Source organism: Anser brachyrhynchus, assembly GCF_964034855.1.
Source record: "Anser brachyrhynchus genome assembly, chromosome: 20".
Classification (NCBI taxonomy): Eukaryota; Metazoa; Chordata; class Aves; order Anseriformes; family Anatidae; genus Anser; species Anser brachyrhynchus.
In genome coordinates, this window is record NC_137713.1 from 8,381,542 (window position 1) to 8,395,817 (window position 14,276).

The window sequence follows — 14,276 nt, forward strand, 5'->3', positions numbered from 1 at the left end:
CCCCTGCACTTCCAAACAGAAACAGGGGATGGAGAACAAACTTCGCCGTGCAGCAGGCCAGAGGCACTGAACGGTCACCAGAGCAGAGACGAGCGCACACGGCAGAGAAGCTTCACTCTAATTACAGCAGGAGCTGGCAGGGCAAGGGCAAGGCTTCCCCACTAATTGTAGCTGCACGGAATGGGAACAGCACAGGGATGCTCGGCAAACCGCTCCTTCGGGCTCACAGGCCTCAAAGTGCCAGTGACATTTCCACTCGCAGGCAGAGCTAATTACTCAGCTAATGCCTTCCTGATAAAGAATCAGCTCAGAGCCAGGCCCAGGGATTTTCCCTTCGCACTGCTAAGCATTGCTTCGGCTTCCTCAGGAAGAGAGGGAGCCTCGGAGACTTCCCTACACGCGCCCTGTGCCCACGTTCCTTCCGAGTGACACGTGGGCACAGGCCGTGACATTGCCCTCCGAGAGGCAGCAGGAACCCCGTGCTCCCCTCTAATGTACCTTTATTATCTCAGTCTCCTGCTCTCCCTCCTAGCAACCCTGCAGCTTGAAGCCACAGCGAAGCAGTTTTGTGAGGACACCCAGGGGAAGGAGACCCCAGGATTACGTGAATAAACCCCAGGAGGGATGCCTGGGACACAGCTGCTGTCACAACAGTGAGGCCTCAAATCCAAAGCCCCCGTCTGGTAATGACGACACGAAAATGTCCCTCAGCTGGGGGAGGAGGGTGACAAACCAGTGAGCTCAGGGAACTTCCCACTCGTGCCTTGTGATGCTCTCGCAACACTCAGGATGGCATTTTATTTGCTAACTTGGATGTCATTTTAATTGGACTTGCGTTGCAAAGGACCCAGACCTGTGCAAGGGCAGAAAACCTATGCATGGTCCTTACCTGCCGCTCCCATGGGAGCGTGGGTAAAGAAAAGCTGCGTGGGTAAAGAAAAGCCTAAACCAGACAGGCTCGGCTGCCAGGCCCCCAAAATCTGGCTCGCCCTTTAACCCTGGGTGATCCAGCTCCTTGCTTCTGAACAGCACGGGCTGTGAGAGTAAGCCACAAATGATTTCCCTGGTCCCGAGTGCACTGCAGCAGAGCTGGCAGCAGCTCAACAGCAGGTACAAGAGAAGGTGAGGAACGCGGGAGCTGTGCCTTCCCGTCCACCGTCCTCCGTGTCCCAGCTCTCCAGGGGCTGGCAAGGTTCAAGGCTTGCTGTTGGCCACTCTTCCTCAGCAGCAGCACTTTATGCAGCTCTCTGGGTTCACCAGTTTGGGAGGAACTTCTCCCCACCACTGTGACTCGGTAGAAAAGAGCCTTCGATGCAAAGGTTTGGAGGTAGAGGCAGGCGGAGCGCACGAACACACAAATCTTGTTTCTTAGGAAACCGGATTAAAAAAGGAAAAAAATGGAAACTCCCTGACAACCTCCCATGCTATTGCTTTTGTCCAGAGCTAGCGTAACAAATGTCCATCATAACCACTTTTCTCTGAGAGCTGATTTAGAGATTGGAAATAGGAAGGAGACATGACCTGAGGCATGGCAGAATCAAATTCCATCAGCACAATGACTCCAAACTCCATCTCCGCCTGGACACATTTGCCTTCGCTTTTTATTTGCTGCTCTTTCGCAGAGCTTGGCTTTTTTTTTTTTGCCTTTTTTCCCCTACTCACTGTCAAAGCATCTCCTGCAAACTGTGACACCGAAACCTTTCCAGCTGTGACGAGCTCCTTGGCAGAGCCTTGCCGACGCTGCTGTAGCGGCTTCGCGCTCCCCAGCAGCCAGAATCCAGCGCCGTGGCGGGGTCTCTGCTCCGGGAGCCAGCTCTGCCGCCCTGGGGGTCTCCTCCTCGGAGGGGGCACCAGTCATGTACCTGGTGCTGGCTGCTCCATTTCCCCAGGCTGACGTGTTCCCTGCATCCGCTGGTGTAAATCAGCAGCTTCCCAGCGCTGCGGTTGTTCGCAGCAGCTCCTGGAAGCACTTTCTCATCATTAACAGAAGGTCGAACAGCCCACAAAATAAATACAGCCCATCTACGTTTTTCCCAGATGTGGCGATCAGAGTTTTTCCTAATTCTAGGCCAGACCCAAAACTCATTAAAGCAAGAGAAATCTTTCCACTCGCTTTGTCAGGAGCTACATTCAATTTGTGGTACCTCCAAATTCTGCATTTAAGCAAAGAACTAGCAAAGGGCCCTGTCCCTCAGCAAGAATCGGGGTGTCACGCTCTGAATTACACTCCAGAATCATTCCTTCCGCTTTAAAGTTTTGCTCCTTTTTATTGCAGCACGCTTGCTTAAAGAAAATAAAGCAGGCAGCAGCGTCCTGGCCTCATGCCACGTGAATCAACCAGTGGGGCTGCTCACTAAATGCCAACCGAGGACTGATTTCCTCCCGTTATCTGTTACTGCCTTACACCACTGGGACAAAACCAACCCTCCAGAGCCAGATCTGGGGGAAAACACCCTCCCCAGAACCAGAGTCGCTCCTAGCAGTGGCTGGTAGCACACGTTTGCATTCGATACCCGTAACGGTGGGTCAGGGTGTGCTGCAGCAGCCTCGGACAGGAGCGATGGGCAGAGCCCCGCGGAGGTTATCTCAGCGCTGGAAGCAGCACGTTGGTCAGACGCACCGGGAGGCGCAGGGAGCTAAGCAACCGTTAGCTAATTATGCAATTTGCTCCGGCTTCTCTGAAGCTTCAAAAAGCCTGCCAGCCCCTGGACCGCTTTCACGTCTTGGGAAAGTGGAGGTCTCTCTGGGAGAGGCTTCCCCTCTGGAAAACATTAGCACGAGCCCCTGGAAGGATGGGGGAAGGCAAAAAGTTCCTACTGCCCCAGCCGAAAGGTTGGAAAGCACACGAAATTCAGGCGTTAGCGTCGCAGCCTGTCCTCTGCAGGGCGGCAGGGCAGCCATCTGCCCTCTCCCCTCCCTTCTGCTTACGTGCACGGCAATGAAATGCAGGTGGCTGCAGGTCCCTGCTGCAGTCTGCCCCAGCCCCCGCCTCGACCCCACAACACGGGGAGGGAGGAGCAGGGCAGAGCACAGAGCACATCCCTGCGGCGCTGGGCTGGGCATCAAAGCGGGTGGCGAGGCTGACACAGAAGTGTCCCGACACGGGAGCCACTCCGGCTGCAGTAGCTTTAAAGCGTTTGTCTAGATTAGAAGAAGAAATGGAGATTAAGTGGGGATTAACTAACACGCGTCAGGCTAGGCGGGACACAGGCTTTCCCTTTTGGCTTTGACCAGCTAGATCTACATCCCGGGCGTTAACCTTCACCCAAAACACGGACAGAGGCAGCACGCGATGCTCCACACCCACCTCTCCCCTTCCGCAGTATGACGACTGCCCTGCCCCGCTGAGCAGCACTGCGACTCCCGCCACTGAAAGCCAGTGCCGAAACGTAAAGGTCACGATTTTCAAAGAAAAAATGTGATCACAGCAATAAAGGTGATGTGATGTGATGCGCTCCCCGCTCTGTGCTGCGGACCCTGGTCAGGCTGCGGGGACAGACAGATGCAGGGCAAAGCTGTGTCGCTCCAGGCACCAGAGGGAGCAGTGGGAGGGCAGCAGAGGAAGGGAGCTGGTGGAAATCTCAGTGCTCCAGGGCGCCGGGTGAGTCAGCCTGGAAGGCACAGGGGATGGAAAGAATCACAGAATCATAGAACTGCGGTTCCTTTGCTGGGCCAGCTCCAGGGCACCCCTTCCAGATTTTTGTCTCATCTCTTCCATCCTTCGGTTCACGGTATTCCTCCTGCAATGTCGTGCCTGATGCTAGCACAGAAGGGCTACAGACAGGCATGCAGCTCCCACCCAGGCCCTCCAGCCTGGCATGTCACCTGTAAATCCAAGCGCTGGGGGAAAAAAGCGGCTGGGGAACAGCAGGGCTGACTGCAGTCACTCCCAGCCCCACAGGAGCGAGGACGCTTTGCAGCCCCACGGCACATTGCTACTCCCCTCCCTGTCGGACCGGCGGCTGTGTGCTGGGGCAAGCAGCAGTGCACGAATCTGCCCAGGCACCCTGACAGGTCCCTTACCACCCCCGAGGCTGCTCCATCGCAGCAGGGAGAGCAGGACTGCCACGGGCTGGCCCCAGCACGCACACGTTGCTGAGCAGCTGGGTTTGGGTTGGCCGGCACCGCTCAGCAGACGCCCACCCAGCACAACCTGCTCAAAGCAAAGCCGCTTCCCCCAGCCCTCAGGCACCTCCACACGCAGCTTTCCTTTCGCCGGCTGCCCAGCTCCTGCTCTCAGCCCACACAAAATTAGCCACAGGGCAAGCCGAGGGACACGAACGTGTTTTCCACCAGCGGATTTTGCAGGAACCCCAGCTGGGACCTTTCGGATTTGCCTGCCTCTGAAATGGCAGTGACAGATGAGGAGCCTTCCGCATAAGCAGCCTTTTTGAAGCCCAAACCCTTCAACTCTGGCTTCAGCTCAGGAAAGCATTTAAGAGTGCTCTCTGCACTGCATCCGACACCTGCACCCCGTTCAGCGTGTGGGGAGGCATCCTGCAAGGGGGTAAGGTACCGCAGAGCCAGGCACTGCTCAGCATCTTTCTGCTAAACCCTCCTGTGTCCTCGGGAAACAGGCGCGCTCGTTGCAGGCTGAGCCTCCGACGCACAGCAGGTGCCGAGTACCAGAGCCCACACACGCCTCTGATTTCAGGTGACCTGCTTCATAGCCAGAAATGTCAAGCCAACTCAGCAGCACGCTTCTGCAGCCTGCCTCCGAGGTCCCCGTGTGTTGCATAACGCAGCCCACCCGGTTTCCCTCTCGCCGTGTACGTGTGCAAGCAGGTGCGCAGCCAGCAGCACATTGCCTAACGGGGAGGTTTGGTGCCTTGCGTGCTGCCCGGATCAGAAATGCATCTGCTAAAAGCAGCAAGGCAAGGGGGATGTGGCTCTCAGGGGTGCAGAAGGGAATGAGGAGCAGTGGCAGCAGCAGTGAGCAAAGCAGAGAGACACTTACATAATACTTGTCATCGTTCTCGTTGTAGGCCAGCTTTACAACGCCGTAGGAACCCTAAAAATAAAAACAAATTGCACCGTCAGCTCAGCACCTTGTCTCCTTGCTGCTCAAGGCTGGCAGAGCACCACCTTGCATGTTTCGGCAGCCCTGATGGCGCCACGGGCACTTGCTGAGGATTAATGCCTGGAGGAGGTGCGTGCTAGCTCATCGCCTCCTGCCCCGAGACAAAGGCGCTGCCTGTCTCAAGTCAAACATGGGGAGGGAGGAGATCGCATCATTTCAGCAGATGATTTCTGGTGCAAGTTTGGAAACTTTGCCTGGACACCTTTCCTGCTCAAGCCCATTTTCAGCAGGAGACTACTGCGAGGTATCACCCTGACATATGTCTGCTGAACAAACGAGTGGGATGAACACCACAGCCTTCAAAACACCTCTCTTGACTTCAAGGAGAGCTGGAATGAAGGTCCAGGTCCCACAGGAGACGGACAAGCCCCCCGGCTGACCCAGGACAGCAGGTCCAGCAGGCCCTCTGCTAACCTCGGGGTGCAGGGAAGGAGGCAGGAGCAAGCCTACTGCTGGGGGAAGGCCTCGCACTCTGCTTCAATCAGACTGAAGCCAACAACAAAAGCCGTCGGTCGCAGCCAGCCCTCAGCGGCCAGCACACCTCGTGGTGGTTCCCCCAGCAGGCAGCGTGGTGCCCCCAGCCTTATGCCCTGCTGGATCCCCCACGTGCCTCGGCAGGGCGCATCCCCTCCCAGCCTGGGGCCTCCTGCTTTGCAGAGGAGTCTGAACTAATAAAACCCGCGCTGAAAGTCTCTGCAGCACAGCGCGCAGTTGCTTTTGACTGCAACATGCTGACTGCAAAGCAGTAGGCAAAAGCTTCCAGAAAGCAGAGTTGCTGGAGGACCCATCTGCAGCGCTGGCAGGTGTCCAAGCACGCAGGTGTCTGAGCTGCTCACCAGCCTGGACCTCCAAATAACTTTGGAGGAATCTCTCCTGAACTGTTCTGCGTCTTTGAAGCAGGCACTACAACTAAACCAGCAGCTCGTTCACTGAAATTAAAACTTACACTAGTCCTGGCGGGGACCAAACACCTGCCCTGATTTTTTTTTTTCTCCTTGTTGGGCTGTATTTATGCATCACAAGCACTTAGTGTCACATTTGGCAAGCAAATCCCTTGGAAGAAAGCCAACCTAACCACCTCCAGAGGGAAGGGAAACAAATGCAGATGCCAGAGGAAGTCGTTCCACTTTGACCTTGAACAAAACTTGCTCAAACCAACAAGGCAAACAAACAAACATAAAAGCCCCAAAGAAAACAAACGCGGGTTTCAGGAAGGCCTGCCCAGTAAGACCCCTGGGGCTGGCACAGACTTTCCACCCGTACGTACGCGTGTGCATGCGGTCGCCTGCGACAAACAGGCTCCAGGAACGTACCTTGCCTATCTCACTCTGCAGCTTGTACTGGTTTAACTGCACGCAGTCCTGTGGATCAAAAGGAGAAGAAAATTAGGGTATTGGTAAAAGGAAATGCCCGAGTTTGATTCAGTACCGAGCAGAGGTGGCGTGCTGAACAACGAAAGGCTGAGCCTCACTTAAACCATTCCCCAGTAGGCTCCCAGCGCGGCACTTCTGGCAGCTGAGGACAGAGCTGCCACGGCCGAGTTCCAGCCCCAGCTGTGCTGCAGCACCTCCGGCAGCACCTCTGCCCCGAGGCACCAGCGCCGCGCCGGGCTCAGCCCAACCAACCCTGGCCCTTTACAGTCCCCGAGGGCATCCGACAGCAGCTTTCGTGCCACGGGGACAAGCACCTGGCACAGCCTGGCTGCACCCGTGGAGGCCCCAGGCGAATCGCGGGCTGCTCTTTGAGGAGAAAACGCAGTCACGCTCCTCTGCAACGCAACAAACAAGGGATTCCCCTCAGCTGACAGTAGTGAAATAAAACCACCCCGAAGCAGGCCTGGGCTTGGTTTATAAGCCACCGAGCTCCGCAGCTCCGGGGGGCTGACGGGTGGTGGATGCAGACAGATGGCCTTGGCAGGGTTGTAATTAATGCACTGCTAACATTTCACGCACATGCTAAATCCACGGCTCCCTTTAGCACTGCACTACCTAAAGGAAGATGGTTTTTTTTCCACCGAGGTAGCAAGAGCTCTGCAGCTTCGTTGCGCTTGGGGCTGGCCCCTCCGTCCTCATTAAGTACAAGAAAATCAGACTTTGTGCTGGTGCCGGGTGAACCCTTGCAGCTCTTGGCTGCACGATGCTGCGGCAGCTGAAAACATGAACGAGTTAAAAAGCAACAACGGCAGGGAGATTAGTCCTGGACGAGGAATCTGTACGCTGAGGACAAGGTGCCAACCAGCTCCTGGCACTGGAGGCCACAGAGCTCAGACCACCGGGTGCCAAGGAGTCAGCCCAGGCCAAGAGGTTGCTCTGGGTCTGCTCAGCTCCATCTATTTTCTTCAAGCATCTCCTCCTGCTATCTGCTTGTCGGCAGCTGGGTTGTGCCTTGGCACCATTTAGCTGAGCCCACGGGGCTATATTCTGTGAATAAAACCGAAGCCCTGACACACACGTTGGTAATAAAGGCTCAATTTCCCCTGCCTTCCCTGGGAACCGCTGGCTCTGAAGGTCAGGCTGCCCTTTCAGCAGCTCGTAGCAGAAGGAGCAGATGTTGAGGAACGGAATTATTTACAGCACCGCAACATTTCTGGGGGTTTGTCGGTCTCGCAGAAAAACAAGAAAAGAAACCCTGCAAAGCCCACCTTACCCTGGCAGTGCTCCTCCAGAAATTCAGGTGAGATCCCATTCTGCTGGAGCCCAAGCGCCTGCATTTCCACACACCTGCCCTGCACACCTCCCGTGCACCCCCAAAGGGCACGCAGCAGCACGGAGACCACAGCCCAGGGCACCGGGGTCTTACAGCACTGAGGAGCTGGACCCAGGGAGTGCAAAGGCATCGCCCCTTATCCCCCTGGAGCACCACCAAGCCCCCATCCCTCAGGAGAGGGGAAAACAGGTGCACCTGGCTCAGCATTTTGTAAACATTCAGTCGAGGAGAGATCTGGCGACGCTGCAGTGGTTTTAGCCTTGGTCCCAAGCGTTTCAGCGAGGGGACGGCCCTAAACGCCACAGAGGGAGGGAAGGGGAGAGTTTCCGAGTGGTGCACATGGTGTGTGCTGCTTTAGGCCACGCTGCCCCAGTGTTTTTAGAAACCATAGCTCTCCCTGGGGCTGCCAAGCATTAAACCAGGCTAGTAACTCCCTCCCAGCCTCCACGCCTGGCACTTTGTGCACGAGGCTGAGACAAAACACGCAGACAGGTTGGTCAGACCTCTCGTAAGCCTCCAAATAGCCCTGCAATGTACAGCAGCAGCACCGGGACAGCAGAAGGGCTGCCAGGCACCCCCAGTGCACGTCAGAACAGGCAGGTGTCACAGCCCCATCCTCTCCACTACAAACAACGCTGGTTGTGAACTGGTCTGTTCGAGGTGCATCAGGGCGCTGGTGCAGCGGGAGGTAATTGGGGCAATTCCCCCCCCACGAAGCAGAAAGTACTTCCAGCGCAAGCCATCGCCACAGTGAAGGAGCATGAAGAACCGGGGAAATGATGACTTTTAAGCTTGCAAGCAGTGCCTTGTCAGGACTACAAGGAATGATTTAAATCTTCATCTTGTTTCCAGCGAAGGAAGTTTTTTTCCACCACCCTGACAGGGAGAAAGAGCCAACAGTGAGTAATGGAGCCACAGCAGTGCATTAACTCCGCCGCTAGCAAAGCTTATAAAATCTTTCCAAAGGCAAAACCCAATCAATCAGAACTAGAAGCAGCAAGAGAGGAGACGAGTAAAAGACAAGATGCAAAGCACAAGGCCACTGAAACGTACGGAGAAGGAAAAGCCCATTGAATTTTAAAGGCCTGCCCTCCCCAGAGGGATGCAGGACCCCGGGTACAGACACAGAGAACAGCTGCCCTAAAGCCCCCAGTCAGCAGATTCACTTCCCAGCCTGGGGCTGTGCTTGGCGTTGGGGTGATTTTCACCCACTAAGCAGGAGCAGTTTCTGGTGATGGCTCCTGGCCTGGTTTCGCCGTGCTCGGCCTCGTGTTCCCCCGGCCTTGCCCCGCGCAGAACGGCGTCGCCGCAGAGATGGGGAAACTCTCACCGGGCTCACTCCCACCTCCAGGGCTCCTCCCTTGTGCCACGCGGGGCTCACAGGCGATGCCACGACACTGGGGGAACGCTTCTTGGAAGGAACTGCAGAAGTACTGCCGTGGGAACACCACGCGAGGGGCCAAGGGAAGGCTGACGCCATGGCACGGCTCTGCAGCATGGCCCCGGAGCTCTGCATCAGCCCCCAGCCGGACCCGCACCCGCTGCAAAGCAGCCTCCTGACTTCTGCCAGGCGCTGGGCACTTGGAGCTCAACTCAGCAAAACCCAAACCAGATTACAGGTGCTTTTTACCTTTTTTATTTCTTTTCCTTCTTGCAGAAAGACCACAGTTCACAGCTCTGGTGTCTCCCACCACGTGTCACTGCAGACTGGCAGCGTTGCTGTTGTGTTGGTGTTAGGGCTCCAGCCGGGAGCGGGACAGCCGTACCGTGTCCTTACCAGACACCAACTCCTACCTCTGGGCCAAGCGTTCTTAGAGATAACATTGTACGGCCCTGCTGACTGCATCACGTCCATGTAACTGCAACCGCTGATAAATACGATGTGAATGAGTGAAATGAAATGAAATTTGAATGAAAGCCGTGGGTAAATTAGTGTGCGGTGCCCACCTCAGTGTGCAGTAATCGTTCCACCTTAAAAACCAGGTGCCCCTTTCGTTAGCACGTCCAAGGTATTGCTCAAGAGAAGGAGGCGAGGTCAAAGCTACAGAGAACACAAAAATCAATCAAAAAGTCATAAAGCAAGGTAGAGGCCAGAGCGCGGGCCTAATCCATAAATCCACTGTTGCCAGTGCTGTGACAAAGCCCAAGAAACTGAGAACTGCGCCTTTGCTGCCCAAGGGGGACGATGGAGTGGAAAGGAAGAGCCAGGACTAACGTCCAAAGGAAGACGTCTTCAAAAATGGTTAGGCTGGCCGCACATACAGATACCGGGAAAAATTCTGTCCTTAAAAGAAGCCGAATTCAAACAGTTGATTTTCATCAAGATACATTTTAAAGAGAAGCATGGGAAGGAAAAGTGGGAACTACGAGTCAGTAATGATGACAACGCTGTTTTAAAATCATCCCAGCTGGAAGGGGAAGCGAAAGCAGTTCTAAAAACAGCCTAAGTGAAAATACAAGGCAGACAGGGGGCATCGGGGGCAGCAGTCAATACAAATCAGAAAGCTGTTAAGGGACAGAGCAGGACGCACAGGAGGCCCAGCGCTCATGGAGGTAGGAAAGCCAGGTTTGAAACATGACCCAAAAGAGGCGCAGGACTCGCGCCGGGACCTGCTGGGGCTGTGCAGGCAGCACAACGCCAAAGCTCAGCACCAGCCTGGGCTCACCCGCCCGGCCCTCCAAACCCAGGGGCAGCATCCCAGGCGCCCGCTGGGTGCCCGGAGTCTCACCTGGAGAGAGGCCACAAGAACAGAGACGTCTTCTTCCACACTTCAGCTCCAAACCTGCCGGCACAGTTCCGTGCTTTGTATTTTCTCAGCGTGCAGCGTGGCAGCTGAGCTTCCCCAGCCCCTCCGAGCCCCGAGGGAGGGTGCTGAGCCCAGCGGGACAGAGGCAGCCCCGCCGCAGCTCTGGCTTCGGGCTTTCTCCTCCTCTCCACCCTACACCCTTAAGACCGAGCTTTAGGTAAATCGGAAATGTAACTTTTAAATAAAGGTTAATTAGTCCTAGGAAAAGAAATTAGCAACGTCCGTGGGGGATTCTCCTTCGAAGGAACGTTTCCCACTTATCTTTGATCTTTTCAAGAGAACTGCAGCTTGAGCCCCACAGCAAGACCTCTACGAGAAACGAGTCCGGGGACTTGTGGGGCTGGATGGGGAGGCCAGCCGTGCCGAAACCCAGGCCCCACGGCTGCCCCAGCCCCTCGGGGGGTTATCTTGGTGCACAGCAAGGAAATCACAACCTTGGGGAGAAAATCTGGCTGCTCCAGGGACTTGAGGGAAGACCTGGGTGTAGCCCACCACCAGCACCGCCTCTCACAGCTCTCGACACCAGCTGCTTCCAAGCAGTTGGCCAAGCAGGCAGGAGGCCCACGATAAAGCCATGGAAAGGCAAGGGAAGGAAGGACGGAGCCGTGATTTATTTTCTGGGATGAGCTGCAGACTTGGAGTGTAGGAAAATTCCCTTTGTCAGCTCACCCTCCAGCCTTGGGCTCGGGTCAGCAGCAGCACCAAGCAGGGGAAGTTTCATCCTCTGCGCTCCTGCTCAAGCATGCAGGGCCACCCACAGAGTGGGGAGCCGCAGGACGAGGTGCTGAGCCCCGGCGGAGACACCACGCTGCTGCCAGGGCTGGGAGGACCATGCCGGGCTGCCAGGATGGATCCAGGGGGGAGAAAGGGAACGTGTGAAAGAGAACTCAGCAGAGACTGGAGGAGGATAAAGCAACTGACAGTGCGGGCAGGTCTGGGGAGAAAGTCTGAAAAAAGACATCTTCTAGCTCTGTCTAGCTGCTCACCAAATGGAATTTCTCTCGGCTACCTCAAAAGGTTGCCTTGGGATGGCCAAATAAAATAGCAGCAGTGCACCTTCCAGTGCAAGCTCCCAGCAGGTAGCACCCGCACCCACTCCAGGCAGGCCACGCTCTGTCAGACCCAGCGATGAGATCCTGTAGGGCTGTACCAACTTGTTCGCAGGCTCTCGCCCTTTTCCTGGTACACACCAGGGCCAGGCCCTCATGCGAGCAGTGAAGCTTAAGGTACATTTAGCAACCCCGTGGAAAGGCCTCTTCTCCACCACGCTGCCAGCACCGCGCCTCGGCAGAGGCAGTGCGGGCCGGCGCCCTAAATTCTGGGCCCTGTGCTAGAGCTCTGCAGAGCGATGCGCCTTTAATAGCTTCAGCCTAATAACTCTGTGCCGCAGCTAAAGGCAAAGCCGCTCCCTTGGTGGAGCGAAACTCTGATGAGAAAAGCAAGGAAAAATCCCGCCAGCCTCATGGGCACTCCCAGCAGGACCACAGGGCTGGAAGGACCTTCAGGGGACGGGCCACCGAGAGCCTAAGAGAGGGGGGAACCAAGCAGGGAACCTGCCTCACACCCTGTGCTTTGAAAATTGCGGATCCATTTTCACGGAGCTGTGGCAGATTGGGTTAATTAAGTGCACAGCACCACTGCCAGGAGAGCAGAACGAGTTACGTCCCTTGCCGAGTTAATATTGCAGCTCCAGGCTTGTCGGCAGCGGCTGCAAGAAACCAGCAGCTGCCAACACCTCATCCCAGGGCAATTAGCTAATTGGTGGCTCTGCTCGGTTGAGCATGAGCTGTCTGTACGAGACAACAAGCCCTGGCTCTGCTTCAAGCCCGCCAGCCCAGGAGCCCCGACACAAGCAGCCCCCCCTGAAGGCCGGGGCTGGCCACAGGGTGCGGGGACAGGGGCAGAGCCCACGGCTCGAGGCAGCTTCGGCTCTGGGGCCTCGGGTCCGTGAGCGTAAGTGCTCCTCCTGAACTGTGACCAAGTATTAAATCAGAGGTAAAAAGCTCAGCAGCACGGCTAAATGAACTCATGGGTCTGCTGTAACTCGGAGGAGAGCAGCAGCAAATTCACGTCTGTCACAGCCCGCGTCCCCAGAGCACGATCCCGCGTTACCTCTCCTGGCCAAAGGCAGAGGAACTGCCGGCAGCGAGGCTCCGCTCCCGGGGAGGGGAAGCAGATCCAGCCCTAGCTCAGCACCGGCACCACACAGGGAATTTGGATACGTGGCCATGCCATCCGCCTTGGCTCCTGATGGATGGTACCTGCACGCGTACCGCCGACAGACGCCTGAATGCTCACGAACCTCATCCTCGTTTCTGTGCAGGCTGAAACCTAACTGCAGCTGCCAGCCAGAGCGACGGTGTCCTGCCACCGGGAAGGCACTGCTCCCAGTGCAAGCACAAAGCAGCCACCCAAAGGGCCCTAAGCAGGCGAGAGACACACTGGGGTACTAACGTGGTGCTTGCCTCGATCCAGATGTGCAAAGGGGTCACTGGCAGGGAGGGCAGGGGCAACGCCGGGACCGGCGAGGTGTCAGCGACCTGCCAGCCTCCCCCCTCGCCGAGGGTCTGCACATCAAAACGATCAGGAGGAAGCACAGAATCCTGGTGTGCTTAGCAGCAGCTGCTGCTGTTTCTCACCGCAGGGTTATTTTATTCCCCATAGGACTGAAAGCCCCAACACTTTGTCCCCAGTAGCTCTTACAAGCTTTGCCCCATCTCCTGGCTCTGCTCGGTCCTCCCAGCTCCCGAGCAAGGCTCTGCTCACGGCTCACAACCAACGTACCGAACAAATGCACGGGGCAACCTAAGATCTGCTCCCCATTTCTCTTCCGAGTTCCCACTGCATGTTGGCCAGCCGTGCAGCTTGTGTTTGGACTGCCCGTGTCCCACACAGCTACAGAACGGGCGCCGTGCTGCAGGCTCTCGGCAGCACCTGGCGGGTGGCACACCGGCTGCCGGAGCCAGGCTGTGTGCTCCTCTTGCTGTCACAAATTTCATGCTTATTCTTCATTAGTGCGTGGTCAGCCTCAGACTTAATTCCTAAACAAGTGTGCGTCTTCCCAGTCCTTTTGTTGTTTCTTACAGGGTACAGACCCCGGCCCTACAAGCTACTCCCGAGGGCCCTGCTGGGGCAGCGAGTGCCACTGAGCACCTCGCACAGCTCTTGGCCAGCCTCCCCCCTGCCTGCTGCTGCAGCGCTCCCCATTAACGTGAGTGATGGCTTCTAATAAGCACAGCACTGCCGAGCATCTCCTCTGCACTGGAGCAAGGCTCGAAATAGTTCCAGCAAAGTGACCTTTAAAAACAGAGCTGCCTGACTGCTGCGGGAGCAGGGAACGGAGGGCTCCGCGCCTGCATTTCTAACCGAGCATCTCCCGTCCCAAGGCAGTAACGGTTGCTCCCTGAGATGCAAATACTGTGCAAGGAGGATTTTCTATTTCCTTTCAGCCTGGAGCGTGCTAGAATCGCACTCGACTGCAGATACTTGGAAGCAGATTTCGGACAAGCCCCGCTCCTGGCACAGCCAAGCACTGCAGGAGGGGAGCGCCGGCACACCGGTCACGTCCGTTCCCAGGAGCTGGCTCCTCGCCCTCCTGAAGCTTTTATTAAAGCACAGGGCTGTCGTCAGAGGAGCTGCAATCTCTGCAGCTCATCTTATGCAGATATCCACTTCCCAGCCGT

The 14,276-nt window shown here is 56.4% G+C and overlaps 1 protein-coding gene across 6 annotated transcripts in view; it reads right to left on the reverse strand.

Moving 5' to 3' along the window:
- The window catches only part of CAMKK1 (calcium/calmodulin dependent protein kinase kinase 1), a 93,823-nt gene that overhangs the window by 39,049 nt on the left and 40,498 nt on the right, over window positions 1–14,276 (reverse strand). For all 6 annotated transcript variants that reach the window (XM_080562894.1, XM_080562893.1, XM_080562898.1 and 3 more), the window contains 2 exons: window positions 6,394–6,441; window positions 4,958–5,011 (listed from right to left, as the gene is read on the reverse strand). In XM_080562894.1, coding sequence (XP_080419020.1) covers window positions 4,958–5,011; window positions 6,394–6,441 — 102 coding nt within the window. The remainder of the gene's footprint in view (window positions 1–4,957; window positions 5,012–6,393; window positions 6,442–14,276) is intronic.